A 22,367-nucleotide genomic window follows, 5' to 3' on the forward strand; every position below is an offset into this window, starting at 1 on the left:
AAATATATTAAATATTGAAGTGTGTCTTAATTTAATAAATTATAAATATTTAATATTTTATTATATTAATTATATATATTTTTTAAAATTTTATAATAGTTGAATGATTAATTTTTTTTTATAAATAAAATTATCTATCAAATAAATAAGATAAAGTCTTTAATATATTATATATTAATAATTAGTCTTTAAGTATAATGTTTTACTTAATAATACTATATCAAAAAACATAAATTTTTTTGTTAGTTATTTGAAAATGGACGGAATTTGTTATTCATTATGTTAGATTCTTCTGTTAGTTATTTGAAAATGGACGGAATTTGTTATTTATAATTAGTCAAATTAAACATAATATTTTTAATAATAAGTTGTCTTACGACCTAAATTAGCAAAATTAAATCTAAATAACAAGTTATTTTCAGAGAACTCACGCAAGAATCAAATATACTTTTAACATAATAAATAACTACCATTTCAGTTCATTTTCATATACTTTTAACATAATGAATAACTACGTTCATTTTCAGATAGTATTATTATGTAAAATATTATATTTAATTTGACTATTTATTAATATATAATATTTTTAAGATTTTATTTATTCTTATTTTATAGAATAATTTTATTTATAAAAAAATTAAATCATTCAATTATATTTTTATAAATATTTTAATATATATATATATAATTATAATAAAATATAAAATATTTATATTTTATTAAATTAGGAAACATTTCAATATTTTATATATTTTAAACAATTATAATATAAAAATAATAATATTTTGTATTTTTAAATAATAAATAAAGTAAAAAAATATTAAAAATTAATTAATTATATTTAATGATAAAAAAAATTTAATAATAAAATAAAATAAAATAAAATATGTAAAATAAAAAAATAAGAAAAATAAATATATAAAAGTGATAGGATAAATAAGTAATTTTGGAGGTGATTGAGAAATGGGGCTTGGAGTGGAAATATCTTAGGGGTGGAAAAAACACCTCCATCTTTTTATTTTATCTCATAATAGTGAATTGCTTCATCAATTAATCATTAATTAAATATTAAATTACTTATTTAATTTTATATTATAAAATTTAAATACTAAATATAAGTAAAATTATTTTAATTATTTTTTTCATGAAACAAGATTTTGATTTTATAATATTTTCCAAATAAGTACACAGTTCAAACAAAGGTAGACTTTCTTTATAAAAAAAACTTATAGTTCATTATAATATATTGCATGAGGAGTGATTAAGTGAGGGAATTTGGTGAGGGAATGACGTGGCATCACCTTCATTTGAAAAATGTAAAAGTGGGAGGAAAGAGAAAAAAAAGAGAAATTATTTGATTTTTTCAACGAATAAAATTATGCCACGTCATCCTCTCACCAAATTCCCTCACCTAATCATTTCTCTATATTGCATAGTAAAAAATTCTTTTATCATATCATTATACATTAGAAAAAATTCAATATAAAAGAAAGAAGAAATTAATGCTTACACCTAGATAAAAATAAATATTCTCAACAATTATTTTTAGAGGAGTGATAGAGGGAGGGAATTTGAGGGAATGATATGTCACTACATCACTGGTTGAAAAAAGATAAAAAGTGAGGAGAGAAGATAGAAAAATTTTGTTATTTTTTTGGCTAATCAGATTGCGGCACATCATTTCCTCTCTCAAATTCCTTCTCCCAATCATTTCTCTTATTTTTAAGATGTACATTTTAATTATAATAATTAATCAAAAGCTTGGAGGTTGATCAAATCACATAGTTCAACGTCAAGTTATAAAGGCTATGCAATAATAATCAAGTTGTTCCTTATCACAATGGGACCACTCTTCAATGAGGAGGACTAGGACTAGGACCGCTAAGCTTAGTTGTAAAATTTCAAGCTTATCGATAAAAACAAGTGGATATCTCAGACTATATGAGATTTTAGGTTTGAATTCGTTAAAAGACACGTTTGATTAAATTGGTTGAGTGTGCTGCAGAGAAATAGTGACACTCATAAAGTTAAAAAAAAAATACATTGATTTCAAGCTCCAACAAAATCATGAGGTTAGATTTAGATTAGTTTAAATGTTAAAATAATACTTTCAATATCTTAGAATCTATATTTAACCTACTAGTTTATGAATCAACACAATAAAATTTAAGAAAAAATTTATTTGTTCCACAGGTTAAAAATATTGTTGGGAATTTTGAAATAAAGATTACTTTTATACTGTAATCTAGCAATGTGAGATGGGTAGATGCACAGATTATTTAAGTCTAAAACAGAAGATGAAACACAGAACAAAACAACACCAAATTTACGTGGAAAACCCTCTCAACCTGGAGGGTAAAACCATGGGGCCAACTAGCAAATTTCACTATAAGCAAGAAAACAGATACAAATGTTCTTCTCAACTTTAAACCCAAAGTTGAGGTATACAAACAGAGAAACCCAATTTCATTTAGACTCAAACTAGTCTAGATATAAGGCAATAAGAAATTGGAACCTGAAGGTGAAAAAGTAAGAGATTTACTGCCTCTTTCTCTTCTTCTTCCTCTGTTTCTTCTCTTCTTTGCAGAATGTTTTCTATCTCTAGAAGTGATAGAATGAACAACATTTTTTAGGTTTTGCTCATTTAATTAACTACCTAATTGGGCTGGACCCAAAAGGCCCAACAATCTCCCCCTCCAACCCACGGAGAGAGGCACACCGATCTTCAAGTCATCACTTGGTATTCATGCCGAAAAGCTGACAAAAGAGCTCGAGCTTGTCTTTTGGAACAATCTTCGTAAACATGTCTGATGGGTTCTTATCCGTGTGGATTTTCTTCAACTTCATCTGTTGGTTTTCTATTACATCTCTTAACCAATGAAACCTCACATCAATATGCTTAGTTCTGGAATGATATGTAGCATTCTTGCTCAAATCTATGGCACTCTGACTATCACAGAAAACAATTGCATCTTCTTGTTGCATACCAAGCTCTAGGAGAAATCTAATCATCCACAATAACTCCTTACCAGCTTCAGTTGTTGCAATGTATTCTGCTTCTGTTTTTGATAAAACCACACATTTCTACAACTTGGATTGCCATGACACGGCTCCCCCTGCAAAAGTAAACACATAACCCGAAGTGGATTTTCCGTGATCTAGATCTCCAGCCATATTAGCATCTGTGTAACCTTCTAACACAGCTTCACCATTTCCAAAACTCAAACAAAAATTGGAAGTGCCTCTTAGATATCTAAGAATTCACTTCACTGCTTCCCAATATTGTTTTCCTGGATTAGAGAGGAACCTACTTACCACACCGACTGCATGCGCTATATCTGGCCTAGTGCAAACCATTGCATACATCAAACTCCCTACAGCTGAGGAGTATGGAACACTTGGCATTTCATTATTTTCTTTCTCTGTTGATGGACACATCTTCTTGCTCAATTTAAAATGGCTAGGAAGTGGACAACTTACTTCCTTTGCTCCTTGCATGTTGAATCTTTCAAGCACCCTTTCAATGTACTTCTCTTGTGACAACCAAAGTCTCTTAGCCTTTCTGTTACGAGTAATCTGCATTCCCAATATCTGACTTGCTTGGCCCATGTCCTTCATATCAAATGTCTTAGACATTTCCTTCTTCAACATTGTTATTTTCTCAGCATCATGTCCTACAATCAACATATCATCAATATAAAGTAAAAGGATCAGAAACTTTCCATTAGAAAATCTTTTGAAGTAAACACATGGATCTGCCTTGGTTCTCTGGTACCCATGACTCATCATAAAAGAGTCAAATTTCTTGTACCACTGTTTCGGAGCTTGTTTCAAACCGTATAGACTCTTCTTCAATTTGCAAACCATGTTCTCCTTTTCTTTCACTTCAAAACCCTCTGGTTGCACCATGTAGATCTCTTCTTCCAAGTTACCATGAAGAAATGCAGTTTTTACATCAAGTTGCTCAAGCTCAAGGTCTAAGTTAGCTACTAGACCTAACACTGTACGAATGGAAGTTATCTTTACCACTGGTGAGAAAATCTCCTCAAAGTCAATGCCATGTTTCTGTCCAAAACCCTTACAACAAGTCGAGCTTTATACTTCATAATTTCTCCATTTTCATCTCTCTTTAGCTTGAACACCCATTTGTTTCTCAATGCCTTTCGGCCCTTAGGAAGTTCCATCAGCTCATATGTGCCCATCTCTTGCAATGACTTCATTTCATCTTTCATTGCATTCTGCCACTTATCTTTGTCTTTATGAACTTGTGCCTCGTGAAAACTTTTTGGCTCTCCTTCTTCTGTCAATAGTATATACTCTGAAGAAGGGTACCTTTTAGAAGGTTGGTGCTCTCTTTCAGACCTTCTTAATGGGGGCTCTTCTGACTCCTCTTGATGATGTTGCTCCCCATGCTCAGGAACATCATAAACAGTCTCATCATCATTATTACCATTCATGTCAGAGGTTTCCTCAGTGGCTTCTTCATTATGTTCATATTCATCTGTTACTGTTGACTGTACATGTGAAGGAATTGGTATGAGTTCTATGGACTCATCAACTCTCTCTGACTTCTCAATGATTTCTGGATTTATCCCATTATGACCCTCGAAGAACACAACATCTCTACATTTGACAATTCTCTTCTTTTCTGGGTCCCATAATCTGTACCCAAATTCCTCATTTCTATACCCAAGGAAAATACATGGAATTGCTTTATCATCCAACTTGGATCTTTGCTCCTTTGAAATATGCACATATGCTTTGCATCCAAACACCCTTAGATGTGAGTATGAAATATTCTTCTTAGACCATACTCTTTCTGGTATTTCAAACTTCAAAGGAACAGAGGGTGACCTGTTTATGAGATAGCAAGTTGTGCGAACTGCTTCTGCCCAAAACTGTTTTGGCAAATTTGTCATCTTCAGCATGCATCTCACCTTTTCTACAATGGTGCGATTCATTCTTTCAGCCACACCATTGTGTTGTGGAGTTTCAGACACTGTTTTCTCATGTCGAATTCCATATTTTACACAATATTCTTTAAACTCCTTGGAAATATACTCTCCCCATTATCAGAGCGAAGACATTTCAGCTTATTGTCTGTCTCTCTTTCAACCATGACATGAAACTCTTGAAAGTAATTAAATACCTGGTCTTTCGTTTTCATGAAATAAACCCACACCTTTCTAGATGCATCATCAATAAATGTTAGAAAGTATCGATTGCCACCCAATGACTCCTCCTCAAAAGGACCACACACATCAGAATAAACCAAGTCCAGCACATTCTGTTTCCTTTCTGATTTTTGACTAAAAGAGACTCTGGGTTGCTTACCAAAAGGGCAGTAGTCACATATATCCAAAACCTTATCTTTGGTTGAGGGGATGTGAAGCTTCCTCACCAGAATTCGTAACCCTTTCTCACTCATGTGGCCGAGACGTTGATGCCACAGATTTAAAGAACTTTCAGCTTGTACTGTATTCAACCCATTCTTGAGTATCTTCACATGGGTTCTGTATAAGGAGTTCCACGACTTCCCTTTTGCTACAATCATTGATCCCTTGCTGAGCTTCCATTCTCCACTACCAAGGTAATGCTTGAATCCATCTTTGTCCAATGCATCACCTCATATCAAGTTTAGACGTAAATTAGGAATATGTCGCACATCTTTCAGTGTTAACTGATGTTCCAGCTCTGTCTGCAAACAAATATCACCAATACCCACAATGCTCGAGTGACTAGTATTACTCATCTTCACTGTTCCAAGATCTCTAGCCTTGTAAGTCATGAAGAACTCTCTATTTGGTGTAGCATGATAACAAACACCTGTATCAACTATCCACTCAACTCCTTGGCGACTTTCTACATGTAGATATTGTTCTTTTTCACAAGAAAGAATTACTACATCATCTGCAGTTACTGTGGCTGTGCTATTTCTGATCTCATCATCTTTCTTTTGATTTTTGTCTTCATTCTGAAGTCTTTTCCAAGCACTACAATTTTTCTTTATGTGACCTTCTTTACCACAGTGTGATAACACTGTCTTCCCTTAGATTTTGATCTGCCTCTTGACTTGCTATGGCCTCTTGATTGTTGTCGGTATTCAGCTTTTCCCATGTTCTCTGTGTCAAGGGTCTGTGCACTATTTGTATTAGTTGACTTCCTTCTTGTCTCCTCATTTAACAAGCTGCTAGTAACTATACTCATAGTAAGAACACCATTCGGAGCTGCATTACTGACTGTCACAATCAATGTCTCCCAACTGTCGGGCAATGATCCCAAGAGTAATAAAACTTGCAACTCATCTTCTAAGGTCATCTCCATCACTGACAATTGATTAATCAAGCTCTGGAACTCATTTAAATGCTCAACAACACCTGCACCTTCTCTGAATTTCAGATTTACTAACTTTCGAATCAGAAACGCTTTGTTACCTGCTGTTTTCTGCTCATACAATGACTCCAGCTTCTTCCACAACTCATTTTCACTCTTCTCACTTGCTACATGGTGGTACACGCTATCATCAAGCCACTGTCTGATTGTGCCAACTGCTTTCCTGTTCAATTTTGTCCAATCACCGTCAGACATATCTTTTGGCTTCGCACTATCTCCTTCAACTGGCTCATACAAGTCTTTACAGTAAATGATATCCTCCATCTTGGATTTCCAAATCTGCCAGTTATTATTTGTCAACCTGATCATTGTGCTATTGCCTTCCATCTCAACCTACAAAAGCACTCTTCAAAATAAACCTAACAACTCTGATACCACTTGTTGGGAATTTTGAAATGAAGATTACTTTTATACTGTAATCTAGCAATGTGAGATGGGTAGATGCACAGATTATCCAAGTCTAAAACAGAAGATCAAACACAGAACAAAACAACACCAGATTTACGTGGAAAACCCTCTCAACCTGGAGGGTAAAAACCACGGGGCCAACCAACAAATTTCACTATAAGCAAGAAAACAGATATAAATGTTCTTCTCAACTTTAAACTCAAAGTTGAGTTATACAAACAGAGAAACCCAATTTCATTTAGACTCAAACTAGTCTAGATATAAGGCAACAAGAAATTGGAACTTGAAGGTGAAAAAGTAAGAGATTTACTGCCTCTTTCTCTTCTTCTTCCTCTGTTTCTTCTCCTCTGTTTCTCTTCTTTGCAGAAAGTCTTCTCTCTCTAGAAGTGATAGAATAAACAACATTTTTTAGGTTTTGCTCATTTAATTAACTGCCTAATTGGACTGGACAAAAAGCCCAACAAATACTTCATTACCTTTTAATAATAATTCAAATTACTTATCACAATCACTTCTCAGGTTAATTCCAATATTTTAAACAAAAAAAATATTTTAGTTAAGAATGAGACTAATGAGCATAAAAAAGTTGTGTATAAAACATTTAACAAGAAAAACAATTACCGAGTTTCTCTTAACTTTTAATCCAACATGGGATACTCATTTTGATTCATTACATTTTAATAATAAATTAAATTACTTATCATAGTCAATGAAAGGACAACTCTTTTATTTTATTTTTTTAAAATAATATTTTAGTTATGAATGAGACTAATATATATATATATATATATATATATATATATATAGAGGAGTGATAGAGTGAGGGAATTTAGTGAGGGAATTTGGTGAGGGAATGACGTGGCATTACCTTCATTGGTTGGAAAATGTAAAAGTGGGAGGAAAGAGAGAAAAGAGAGAAATTATTTGATTTTTTCAGCGAATAATATTATGGCACATCATTCCCTCACCAAATTCCCTTACCAAATTCCCTCACCTAATCATTTCTCATATATATATATATATATATATATATAAAGTTAGTTATAAAACATTTTACCTAAAAACAAAACAAAACTAAGTTCTCTTCCAATCTGTTTAATTGTTATGAGCTCATAAGTGACATGAAAATAAATCAGTTCAAAACAAAGTAACAAAAACAACAAATTTAAAACAAACCGGTTCAAGATAAGAAGTAGAACAAAATACCAACTCATAAAAGAAACCCTAGCCCGCATCAATGAGCCTCCTCAGCTTCCCAAACGATTGGACCGACATCAAGGACCTTGCCATCATAAAGACCAAGAGCAACGACTTCAACTCCAATACCTTCAAGTGTTTTTCGCCAACATTGTTTATCACATTTCGATGGAGAGGAACGCTAGAGCCTTCTCAGGTGTCCGCAACAATGCGGATACAGTCTGGAACAATATTATCACTGACGACAACTCTCTCATCCGAACGTGGAGACGTATTCCCACATGCGAGAAGAATTGATTAATCTATAAAAAACTGGAACATCGCTTACGAGAAAGTCACCATGACCACTGATTTCATTGCACTTTAATTCTGAATTCTCATTTGTCATCTTTTATCTCTTTTTTTGTGTACCTCATTCAGTTTGTTTTCACTCTGATTTCCTTTAAACTCATGTAACTCCTTTGCCTTTTATGACTTTTATTATATTGACGCTATTTCGTTTAAAAAAAAAAAAAAAACCTAATTCCATCCATGTTTGATAAGACATCTCATTAACTCAAATTATTCTGACTTTCAAAAAATATATTGAATAAATTTCCAATAATTTTTTTCCTTTCAAATCTGACCTCAATCAATGATAAAAAAAGGCTTTCCGATAAGATTCAAGTAAAAAAAAACTAAATTTGTCAATAATCCGAACCTAGCTAACTCAAACTAATAAATTTGGATTTACCTTAGAGTTGTGTTTACCCAATATTTGTTACCCGTATTTTTAGCTTTTTGTAGACCATGTTCTATGGTTGGACGTTGGTCTCTATCTGCAATTATTTTTGAAAGATTAATTTAATTCAATGTCTTGTGTTTGATAGTAAGATCATCGATTATGAACCCTATCCACAACAAGAGAATGAAGTCCATATTGCGAAATCTAATAATTGAGAAAAAAAAAAAAATTCTAAATCTCTTCATCATCATCAAAAGAACCGATCAATTATTTTTACATTTTGTGGTGCCACAATTGTGCTCATCCCCGTTTATGTTATTCGAAAGTCTGTCCAATCCTCGCCAAAATTCTTCTTCGTCCTGAGACTCGATAGTTGTCCTTATCTCGGGTTTCTCTAAGAAGGTTTGAACACATCTCAATCGAGTTTGGATAATCATCCTTTCGATGATGATTACTCCGAGATAGAATAAGGTTTTAAAAGGTTTAGTATTTAACCAGTTATGATGTCTAAATTAGGCTTTAATCCTAGTATTTATCTCGACAAGCTCAAGTAAAATAAATCATTAATAATTAGATAATAAATGACAAAAATAAAGGCATGCCCGGTCTAAAACGTGTTTAACCTTGACCCAATCTCTTATTCTTTATTTATTTCTTATTATATCTATATTTGTATATTTTAATTTTTTTTTTTGAAAATTGAATTTGAATATTAAATAAAAACAAATGAGATATATAAAATCAACTTTAAGCTCAGATTGATAAAATGGAAGTGAATATATTGAGTCTCTTATTCTTTTTTTAATCAATCAAACAAACAAAACAAATTGTTCTTTAGTCAGCCCAGCCTCTATCTGGACCGGTTGGTTAACACGCCAAACCCAAATCAAATCATTTTAAATCTAATATTGTATAGTGAGTACATATATGAATATTTAAAATAAATTTTTGAGTTCAAAATTTTAAAATTATAAATTTGTAATTAAACGAGGGTCTACACAATTAGTGCAAATTTTATAAACTATTTAAATGAATATGGAGGTCTTCAATCTTTACATCATGAGACAAATTAAGCTAAATTAGTTGTTAAAAAATAAATTAAATAAAGTTGAATTTTTTATCTTTTCTGATATTAATTACTGTAAAAAATAAATTTTTAACAGGCTCATTATTTCTTTTAGGAAGCTAACCTGACCCAAAGTTCGTTACGTCCACTTTATAATAGTTTTATATCGAAATTGTGTTGTTAATTTAGTTTGAATAATGAATTAGTTTATTGTAAGAGTAATTAATTAATATTTTTTTAGAAATTATGAAATTACTTTTTTAAAAGAAAACATCAAGATTAATTAAATGAAACAGCGTAAAACATGAGAGTTATACAGACAAAATTTTCTAAAATTTTGATTTAGAAAAAATAAATTCAGTTCTCAATCATTTGAAAGTTTGAAACAATTATTTACAATGCAAAGATTCTGAAATATAATATGAAATTTCAGAATCTATTGGGTAAAGAATTAATTCAAGATTTTAAATAATTAAGAATATGTTTCATACGTTTTAGTGAGAATATATAAAAAGGTGGTTAATTATCCGATGGTATCAAATTTGAAGCAATTAAATTAAAAATATATATATAATTTTAATTTGTTACCTAACTATTATAAGTAAATCACTTTAACTCACTATTCCACTAAGGAAAGCTAATAGGTATTTAATGAGTTTTTTCATAGAATAAAATATTTTACCAAAATTGTGTTTTATGAAATAGAAAACATATAATTTCACATTGCATTTTATGTGATGGAGATTAAATACTCACAATTTATTTTAGATCTGAGTTGAGTGTAAATAAGTATGAATAATTTGTTTATCAATGTACAGATCAACATGTGGGTAAATTTTTTCATACAAAATATATATAAAGTTATAAATCAAAATTAACAGCCATATATAAGTGGTGTAATGATTAAAATTCTAACTCGTAATCTAAATAGATAATTGGTTGAGATGAACATATAAGACATTGTATTAATTAACATTTTTTTAATTTATCTTTATAAAAATATGTGTGTTAAGTGATTTATTTAAGAAAATAATTATATGTTATAACACAAAACATAAATTTTTAATTGCTCTCAGTCAACATTTTATGACCCAATTTTACAAAGAAGTTATACTATTAAATTCTTCTATTTATAATCATTTATATATTTAAGAGACATAATTTAATAAATAAAATAACATCAAAAAACTTTATATTTTATTTTAAATTATTATAAATGACTTTCAACAATTATTTTATGTCTAATCCCTACATATTTTTGTGAGGTGATAAATGTGTTTTTGTCAAGTTAAATATCGAAATATTTTATGATAACGTCAATTTTATAAAAGTTTTTTGTTTGATGTAATGGACAGAATGAGAATGAGTGCAAACTGGATTGGTTGGATTAGATTTTGTCTCACGACGGTTAAGTTTTCTGTCATTATTAATGAGAGTTCTTAGGGATTTTTTAAGTGATCTCGATGGATCAGATAGGGTGATCCACTCTCTCATATTTTATTCATCATTGTTATGGAAACTCTCTAAAAAATGTTGTTTTTCGCAAAAAAACTCAAAATTCATCCGTAGAGTGAGTTGTGGGTCAAGATGATATCATATTACCATGTCATATTTACTTATTGCCAATGACACACTCTACATGGTTAATGCTACCTACATGAAATTTAAACATTTTCGGGATATTTTATGGATTCGGTGCATATTCCGGTTTTCGAGTTAATCTTAATAAGTTATACATCTTTTTTTTCAGATTCTGTTTCAAATAGAAAAGGATGGTTTAGAGTTGGTGGTCTTCCGTCAACATATCTTAGTATGTTATTTGGTGCTAAATTACGATACAAGGTCTCTTAGGATCCGATTATCACTAAAATGAAATGTAATTGTCAAGATGGAAAGATAAAATAATCTTGAAAGGGGTCGGTTAATCTTTATTAAGAGTATGTTTTCATTTATGTCCACATATATGATGTCTTTATTCATTCTCCATAAAAGTGTGACAACAAAAATGGAGAGAATATGTATAAGTTTTTATGAGAATCTTTTAACTCTTCGTTTTGTCATCTAGTTAGTTGAAATAAGGTTAAATTTAAAGATCAAGGAAGTTTGGATATTTGAGATCTTATTTCCTTTAATAAAGCTTTTATACCAATTTGGTGTAATAATTTGCAACGGAACCAAATAGTCTTTGGGGATCGATAATCAAATGTAAGTATGGTCATGATTGGTCTAGTTGGTTCACCAAAATGTCTAATTATCCAGTGGGGTGTAGCATTTAGAAATGGAATTAAAATGTGGAAAAGTTTGCGTAAGCAGTCAAGATTTATTGTGGGGATAGTTCTTCTATCAGTTTTTGGACGACATATGGTGTAGTGTCAAAAGTCTAGCTACGACGTATCCTGAGTTTGTTTTCATTGCTATATGTAGAAATGTCACAGTTAAAGAAATTTTTTATCTTCGATTTAGTGGTTTTACTAATCGAATTAGATATAAAAGGAGATTAAATATTATAGAGATTTCGTCTCATAATAGAATTTATTTTTGTTAGAACGTAAACAAGTGTTCACGTCTGAACAAGACGTTATGCGTTGACAATATATGAATAGTTTTCATGTGGGACATTGCTACAAGTTGTTTACTTAGATGATTCCATATAATCTTTGTTTAGAGAAACTTTGGGCATCAAAGATTTCATCCAATATGTCGTTATTTGGATGCAGCGTTATTCACGATAGGATTTTTACAGATGATATGTGAATGAAAAAAAGTTGTATTGTGATTTAGTCGTTGTTGTATGTGTTATGAAAAGATTTAATTGACAACTCGCTTATTTTTGTATTGTTGATGGGTGACTAATAAATAAAATCTTTTGTGAAATATTACTGAAATTAATTGAATGTTGCCCGAGTATTTGTTTAGTGGCTGGGAAGATGGGATATATGCGATTGATATGACAGACTTACATATTTTGGCTATCATCCAAATTATTTATTTTTGTAGAAAGAAATCGTCGAACTTCCAATACCGTTTGATACGTATTATTTATAATTATATTATTATGACATTTTCTGAGATTCGTTTAGTAAAACTAGTTGAGTCTGTCGTCGGAGAGTTAATCGTTCTTTCAAGAATTTACCAGCTCGATCCGTTTTTTTATTGACTTATTGAGCACAATTTTTTTCTTTCTGCGTGTGGGCTGGTCCTTGGGCTCAGCTTTGGCGTGGGCTGATCCCTGAGTCAAGGCTGTCGCGTGAGCCATCAGCTTGACTAGTGGCTAGTGTTGCAGCAGGTTTCACCTGTAGTCGTCTGTCGTTGTCCAGTGCATTCTTATTATGTGCGCCGACCAATTTTTTCTAACACATTTTTTTTTACGGATTATTATCATTAGTAATCTCCAAATACAAATTTCTTCTATATATATATATATATATACCCCGATTAATAAAACTCTCTCTATATATATTTAGGTTGATGTTATTTCATATAATGATTAATTCGTGTTTCTCGATCCAGGTGATGTGTACAGTCAACTCACAAACTTTGCTTCGTCCTGTTAAATTATATAATATGTCATAAGTTTGTTATAATCAACTGTTAAATTTGAAAAAGAAAAAAAAGATGAATATAAAAGATGACATTGGTTTTATTTTTATCATAATGTAATAGGGTAGGGGAAAATGACAGATTTAAATTCAAGGGGCAATATTAAAATTCTCAAGAAATCAACAAAGATGGGCGCACATATATATAATATTCATTTAAGAGTCATTTTCTTATTTTTTCTTGAGGCAAATTGTGAGATTCGTATATTTTGTCTTCTCCATTTCGAGATGATTAGCTACTCGCTCTGCAAATATCTTGAACACCATGTCTAAGGGGAGCTCCCCGAAATGGGTCACCAACATTGACTCAGAAACTGCTCTAATACGTTTGGCTATATTTTCTCCACTTTTCTTTTTATCAAATATATTGTTAATGTAATCATCTTCTTCATCATTTGGGTCCCAATTGCACTTGTAAACCTCAATTTTGTCAAGATCAAATGAGTTCTCTTTCATAACTATTTCCTTCACTTCATCATAATAAGGAGTATAAAAAGGTAAATTGAATGAATCCACATCTTCCTTTTTAACCAGCCCCTGCAATCACAAGCAAACTAATTTTTTGTGTATGTAAACAAAAAATCTTTAAAAAGTGAAGAAAACAAAGTCTTTTAGAAATTAACAAGCATTCTCTAAAGAATTTAAAATAGAATCCAAACCTGAGAAACCATATCAAGAAGTGATTGAGCCAATAATTCCCAAAGGCAACAACCATCATTGCTAGATGGTTCTGGAATGCTCCTTCCCAAAAGTGTAAGGATCATTTTCCCTTTTGGAAAAATTTCTTGAGATCTCTTGTTAAGGAATGAGTAAAAGTCCTTATTAAATTGATTCTTGTAAGCATCAAACACAATGGGAAGACAATCTTTTGCCATGTAGATATGTCCTTTGTTGTCTAGATTTTCTGGTACCTATATTATAATCAATATCAAATTATGAAAAAAAATAGTTAGAAGCTATGTTTGAACATTGAAAAAAAAATAATTTTGTTAAAATAAACCTGAGAGAGCCAATGAAGACTACTAGAAGAGTGTACAAAATGCAAACTTTTGCTTGGTAGCACCCTCTCATAAAAAGATGATGCCACGACAGAGATGAAACACCTTTGACTAAATTCATGTCCATATTTCTCCTTAAGTTGCTCGTAGAATAATGGGAGTGCACTAAAAATGTTATTAAAGTCGTTTTTGTACAGATCGTTCAACAAAATCGATATCTCTGGGGATTGGTTGTTGTTTTGGTTGGACAAATTGTAGAAGGTATCGATAATCTCTGACATAAATAACAGAGTGTTGGGGCCAGAACCACAACCAATATCCGCAATCTTAAAACTCTTTAATTTTTCAAATGATGTTAAATGATTTGTAAACATCTCTTTGATGGTGTTCTTCACAATGGGCAGTGCCGTATTCATCCACCTCATCTAAATGGAATTGGAGAAAAGAGAATAATTTTAGGTAATTTATGAAAACCACTACCCATGGATTAAAAACTGGCATAAGTTTATTTTCATAGGTTTTAAACTATAATGATGAAAGTATATATAGATAAATATAATGAGAGATATAAACCTGAATATTTGAATTTTTTGCGTAACTCTTCTCTCCATCACCTTGCTTCATGTGAAGAATGTTTATGGTAGACATATCTGATCAATGAGATTTCATAGGAGAAACTTCACATATTTATAGCCTTACTAGGTTTGGGTTATTTTAATAATCTAAATCCAAAAATAATTCATTTTCTCTACTATTTAAAACACCATTTCTTTTTAAATTATTATTTATTATTATTATATATTATACTACATATTAAGTTTTTTTTTTTATAAAAAATAATATATACCTCCTTAAAATTATTATTTAATTAACAGATAAAAAAATGTACTTAGTTATAAGCTGAAACACAGTTATCTCGCTTAGTTCAGATTCAGATTATTTAAATAACTTAATTATTTAAATAACTTAATTAATTATTTAAATAATTGGTGATGATTTTGAGATATATATATTTTTGGTAAAAAAAATTAAATGTATTAATATATAATAATAAAAAATAATTATTTAAAATAAAAAATATTTTAGAATGTTAGATAATGAATTGAATAATGTGATTGACGAGAGGGAGAATGATATGATAATTATAGTTTATTTAAATAATCTATATCGAATAAGGTTTTACATGTCACTTTTTTTTATCAATTTTTTTTTCCAATTAAAGTAGAACTAGCATGATACCCACCACCTTGGTCCCCGTTTAGACTCAAACCATTTTTAGATACAATTAAATTCGTGCCTTTTTGATCTTTTAATTCGACTTTTACCACTGAACTATGGTGTTGTCACTATCTTATTAAAGTACATAATAAAAGGAAAATAAACAAGGGAAAACCGGCAAAGAAAAAGTATAAGGAGTACAAAATGAAATATTTGTGTTGTTAGATATATATATATAGTCTGTCTAATTTAAATGAGATAAAAGTGATAATTTTTATGAAAATCAAACTTTATATTTATTTTAAAATATAAAGTCTTATTAGCGATTAAAATGTTTTTATTATATTCTTAGATTATAAATTCAAAACTTATATGTCATTTTTATTTTTTAAATTTAACCGTTTTAAATTTTATGAGCTATTTAAACCATCAAATTAACAATTCGACCCGTTACTCTAACAAAACGGGTCGTGTTTATGGTGTGATGACCTAATGATTTAAAAAAAATTGTTTATATATATTTATTATAAAAATTAATACAAAATTTAAAATTATATAAATGCATAATCACACTTTATATTTATTTTAAAATATGAAGTCTTAATTATCATTGTGAACTTCAAAACTAATATATCTTATTTTTAATTTTATTTTTTAAATTTAACCATTTAAATTTGATGGTTGAGTTAACACTATTTGTTTACTCTAATCAAATAGGTAGTGCGAGTACTCAGTAATTTGAGAAAATTATGTTTATATATATTACAAAATTAATACATTTTTTTTTGAATTAATGAGAATTAGTATAACCCCTATAACTATGACTTCGATTCAACAAAATTTAAAATTATATAAATGCAGTGTCACACTTTTATCAAATATTATGTTATTTTAAAATATAAAGTTTTATTAATTTAGTTAATTTATTTGTTATATTTATATTGTTGTAAGTTCAAAATTTATATGTCATTTATAATGTTATTTTTAAAATTTAACCATTTCAAATATGATGAAGGATTTGTTAAAATAGAGAAAGATTATATTGAATGTTATATTTAAAGTTACATAGAGGTTAGCTCTAATATATAGACAATAAATTACACTAATAAAAAAACTAATATAATATTAATATTATATTGTGATAATATCTTACAAATATATTATCTTTATATTATAACATCCCTTCTCAAACTTATGATGGAAATGATTTGAACAATTTGATGTTGAAGACGAGATATTGAAATGTTGATGATGTATTTTTCAAACTTCAGAAACTCATGAGCTCAATCTAGTTAAAAGATGGAAGTGTGTTGACTGATAAAACAACGAAGAAGTAGAATCTCATGGGCATTGAATGCTTAGGTGAAACAACAACTGAATGAACACTAAAGTTACTCGTGAGTCTCGAGATCCATCATACGACGGGATAGTAGTGTGTTGCATAAAATCAACGAAAAATGTAGATTACCATGGGCATAGAATGTTAGGTGAAACAACATCTGAAAAGAAACACATCCTAACGAACTGATGGTAGTGTGTGACTAAATAACTAGTAAGGAAACCCATATGATTGGATTAAGATTAATAAAAATATGAGCATTGACTACTAGGATAAAGTAATAACTGAAAACAAAACTCAGAGAATATAATTGTCAAAAAAAAAGAAATCAATAGAATTATTTGAAAAAAAATATTATTAAAAATATAATAATAATTAATAGAGCTTTATTAGAGCCATCCATCAAAGACTAAAGTAACCATTGATGGAGGCACCCGAAAGACTAAATTTTATAGCTTAAGAACAAAACTTTGACTCTAATATTATGTTAGAATTTAGAAGAAATTGAATTAGAATGTTATTTGGGTCAATCCCCAAAATAACAATCCGACTCGTTTATTCTAAGAAAAAGGTAGTGTGTTCTGGTGTGTTTAGTCAATTATTTGAAAAAACTGTATTCCTATATATATATTTAAAAAATGTGGATCTAACTTATTCTATACTAACTAGGGGTGAGCAAACGGGTAAACCCAACTCGTATTACCCAACCCATATTCAACCCAAATTAAATTTACCCAATTCATAATTTAACCCATATTGTTTACTAATATGGGTTGGGTTAAGTATGGGTTGGGTAACCCAAATTATTTTATTTTTATTTTTTCATTTAACAAGTATTTGACTCATTTAACACATTTTTATTCGTTTAACACGTTTTCGACATATTTAAGACGTTTTTCACATTTTTCATGTTTTTAACACGTTTTAACATGATTAACACATTTTTCACATTTTTGACATGTTTAATACGTTTTTCACACGTTTAACATGTTTTGACACGTTTAACACATTTTGACACGTTTAACACATTTTTGACACGTTTTGACACGTTTTTGTCACGTTTAACACATTTTTGACACGTTGAACACGTTTTACATATTATTGGCATATTTAATACGTTTTTAATACGTTTAACACGTTTTTGACATGTTTTTCCATGATTATGACACATTTAACACATTTTGACATGTTTTTTACGTTTTTGGCACGTTTAACACGTTTAACATGTTTTTAACATTCCTGACACATTTAACATGTTTTTACATATTTTTCACGTTTTTGGCACGTTTAACACGTTTTGACATGTTTAACACATTTTTTACGTTTTTGACACGTTTAACACGTTTTTGATACGTTTTCATGTTTTCGACATGTTTAATACGTTTTCACACGTTTAACACGTTTAACACTTTTTTGGCACGTTTAACACATTTTGACACGTTTAACATTGTTTTCATGTTTTGACATGTTTAACACATTTAACACGTTTTTTTACACGTTTGACACATTTTTCACGATTATGACACATTTAACACATTTTGACACATTTTTCATGTTTTTGGCACGTTTAACACGTTTTGACATGTTTAACATGTTTTTCACATTTTGACACGTTTAACATGTTTTTAATATGTTTAACATGTTTTTCACATATTTTCACGTTTTTGGCACGTTTTGGCACGTTTTTAGCACATTTTAAGTTTAACAGGTTTTTAACATGTTTAACATGTTTCTCACATTTTTGTCACGTTTAATACATTTTTCACACGTTTGACGTGCCAAAACGTGAAAATTGTGTTAAACGTGCCAAAACGTGAAAACGTATTAAACATGTCAAAAACGTGTCAAATATGTTAATAACGTGTTAAACAAGCTAAAAAGATGAAAAATATGTTAAACGTGTGAAAATGTGTTAAACATGTGAAAACCGTGTTAAATGTGTTAAACATATCAAAAACGTCTTAAACGTGTTAAAATGTCAAAAACGTGTTAATCGTGCCCAAAACGTAAAAAACGTGTTAAACTTGTCAAAAACACGTTAAACGTATTAAACATGTCAAAAACGTGTTAAACGTGACAAAACGTGAAAAATGTGTTATTAGTGTGAAAACGTGTTAAACATGCCAAAAACGTGTTAAACGTGTGAAAAACGTGTTATAAGTGTGAAAACGTGTTAAAAATATTAAAAACATGTTAAATGTGTGAAAAACGTGTTAAACGTTTGAAAACGTGGTAAAATGTTAAAAACGTGTTCGACTTAAAGTTGGAAGATGATTAGTTTATATTGGATTAATAATAGAGAATTAAATTAAATATATATAATTTGGGTAATTTTGGTAACCCTAACCAAATTCAAATTAAACTCAACCCATACTCAACCCAACCCATATTAATCAACCCAAATTAATATTTTGGGTTTGAGTTAGGGTTGAGTTTGGGTAAACCCAAATTATGCTCCCTTAATACTAACACATGAAGTCACTCATTTGAATTAAAGACCGAGTTCTATTTTATTAATAAATTGCCAACTATACAAGCTTTTAGGTTTTCTTTTAAAGTTGATTTTTAATGTAATAACCATAGGTTTTCTTTTAAGTTGATTTTTAATGCAACCATAATTAAATATTATGATATTATTCAATTTATTAATAAAAATATTAAAATATTATTTATTTCAAAAAATATTTTATTATTGTATATTAATAGCTTTTTAAAAATATTTTAACAAAAACTAAAATATGTATAGTCTTAAAACTACTCTCTTATCAACCCTTTTCAAATAAACTAAGTTTATTTAAATAAGTTGAACATGCTAATTGACTACTCGATCTTTTAAATTTACTTGTAATAAGTTAGATAGGATGGATGAAATTGATATTTAATTATATTAAAATTTTAACAGAACAGACACAAAATAACATTTTTGAAATAAACTAAATTTATTTAAATAATTTGAACATGCTATTGACTACTCTTTGAAGATGACTTGTAATAAGTTAGATAGGATGGATGTAATTGATATTTAATTATATTAAAATTTTAACTGAACAGACACATTAACATTTTTCAAATAAACAATGTTTGTTTAAATAATTTGAACATGTTAATTGACTACTCTTAGAATTTGAATTGTAATAAGTTACACGTAGTCAATTTGAATTTGAACATGTTAATTGACTACTCTTATAATTTGAATTTGAATTTGATAGGAGGGATGGGGGGAATGGATGGAAATGATATTTAATTATATTAAGATTGATGAAATTGATATTTAATTAATTAAAATCATAACTGAACAGACATGCACAATAACATTTTTCAAATAAACTATGTTTATTTAAATAATTCGAACATGCTAATTGACTGCTTTTTTAAGTTGACTTGTAATAAGTTAGATAGGATGGATGAAAATGAAATTTATTTATATTTAAATATAAAATTAATTAAAAAAATAATAATAATCAAATAACACTATAAAATTTTTTTATTTTATTAATTAATTTATTTAAATAAATAATATATTATTTTAAACTTATAAATATAAATTTATTTATTTTAACGTAAAATCTTTTAATTTGTAAAATCGAAAATATATATAAACTCGTGAAATTGTAAAATCTTATTATCGTAAATTTAAAATCGTAAGAGTTTAACTATTTATAAGTTTACATATAATTAGACTTTTTAATTTTTTCTGAAATAATAAAATCGTATGATTTTAAGAGTTAATTTGAGATTTTAACCGCCTTGGTTGAGACTCATTGACGAGTAGATCAAATATGTCTTAGACTTGGATCGTGGAGTGAGCAACTAGATGCGGGTATGTGTTGAGTTATGGAGCCTACACTTATAATAAACTCTATAATAGTTAATTAAAGTTTATTGGTTTGTATTTGGTTTGGGGTTTGGGAATGACCAAGAGTTATTTAGGTTTTATTACCTGAATGTTTACCCTATAAATATATTAAGAGTTTACATTGATAAGACAAAATTCTAAAGAGATAAAGTGTGAGCTATGCAAAAACTATGTATTCCTTCTTCTTTTTCATAGTGAAATCTGATGGCGGCTGAAGTAGACATAGCTCATTTGAGTGAACCACTATAAATTTGTATCTTCTTGTGCTCTTCTTTTCTTGCATTTTTACAGATCGTTTCAAGTAGGTCAGATTTGAGGGATCCAAATCCTAACAACTGGTATCATAGCATTTATGCTAGATTGGAGCATTGGAAATCGATGACAAGCAAGAACAATATATGACACGAGATTGGAAGATTTGATGGAACATATTATGCATTCTGGAGGATGCAGATCGGTGATTATCTCTATGGAAAGAAGATTCATGTTCCTTTAAGTGAGAAACTAGAAAAGATAGATGAAATTGAATGAAAACTCCTTGATAGACAAGTTTTGAGAGTTTTTCGAGTGACGCTAGCCAAAACTGTTGCTCATAACGTAGCAAAGGAGAAGACCACCATGGGTCTAATGAAAGCTTTCTTTGATATGTATGAAAAACTATCTACTAACAACAATGTACATTTAATGAAAAAAACTCTTCAATTTAAGAATGGTTGATGGTACTTCTATCACTACTTATTTGAACTAATTTAATACAATTGTAAATCAACTACTATATATATTGAGATTGATTTTTAGGATGAAGTTAGTGCCCTGATTTTGTTAGCATCTCTACCAAATAATTGGGAACCTATGAGGGCAACAATTAGTAACTCTGTTAGAAATTCCAAATTGAAATTTACTGAAGTTAGAGACCGTATTTTTGATGAAGAGGTTCATAAAATTGATTCTAGTAAAACGTTCAAAGGTTCTACTCTTAATGTTGAAAATAGGGTAGAGGTAATGACAAAAAATTCAACCGAGGTAAGAGTAGATCTATGTCGAGGAATATGAGGAGTCAATTCAAGTCTGGGTGGACATTTGATTGCTGGAATTGTGGTAAGTAGAGTCACTAAACTGCAAAATAACAAAAAGAAACGGCGATGATAAAAATGATACAGCCAACGCAGTTACATAATCTGACATTGATGCATTGATTCTGTCTGTTGATAGCCCGATTGATTCATGAATTTTGAATTCAGGAGCGTCTTTTCACACCACTGCCCACAAAGAATTAATGGAGAATTATATGGCTGGAAATTATGGGCATGGGGGACATCAAATTGAAGATGACAAACATTTCTGTTTGGAAGATTACTAAGGTGAGACACATTACAAGTTTAATACGCAATCTGATTTCTGCTACACAACTTGATGAAAAATATCATATTTTCTGTTGTAGAAAATGGTGCGTGGAAGTTGACTAAAGGAGAAATAATTGTTGCTCGAGGTCATAAAACTAGAACGTTATAGACAATTTCAACTTATAGAGAAACAATTGCTGTTGTAGTTGATGACTCAAAGAATATT

The 22,367-nt window shown here is 29.6% G+C and overlaps 1 protein-coding gene across 1 annotated transcript; it reads right to left on the reverse strand.

The window, feature by feature from the left end:
• Positions 1 to 12,994: 12,994 nt before the first annotated feature.
• On the reverse strand, positions 12,995 to 14,810 carry LOC124909959 (probable jasmonic acid carboxyl methyltransferase 1). Its single transcript, XM_047450586.1, has 4 exons — positions 14,388 to 14,810; positions 14,047 to 14,298; positions 13,808 to 13,924; positions 12,995 to 13,138 (listed from the first exon to the last, which is right to left on the reverse strand). Exons 1-4 carry the CDS (start codon positions 14,808 to 14,810, stop codon positions 12,995 to 12,997), a joined length of 936 nt encoding a protein of 311 aa, XP_047306542.1.
• Positions 14,811 to 22,367: the final 7,557 nt, after the last annotated feature.

This window comes from Impatiens glandulifera, chromosome 7 (genome assembly GCF_907164915.1).
Source record: "Impatiens glandulifera chromosome 7, dImpGla2.1, whole genome shotgun sequence".
Taxonomy (NCBI): Eukaryota; Viridiplantae; Streptophyta; class Magnoliopsida; order Ericales; family Balsaminaceae; genus Impatiens; species Impatiens glandulifera.

Bases quoted from the DNA above. Each gene is read 5' to 3' on its own strand.
- LOC124909959 (XM_047450586.1), bottom strand. From the start codon at position 14,810: ATGAGGTGGATGAATACGGCACTGCCCATTGTGAAGAACACCATCAAA. The intron at 14,299-14,387 runs GTTTATTTTAAC...ATTATAATATAG, and splicing joins GTCTTCATTGGCTCTCTCAG to GTACCAGAAAATCTAGACAA. The intron at 13,925-14,046 runs GTTTGGATTCTA...TTGTGATTGCAG, and splicing joins TTCTTGATATGGTTTCTCAG to GGGCTGGTTAAAAAGGAAGA.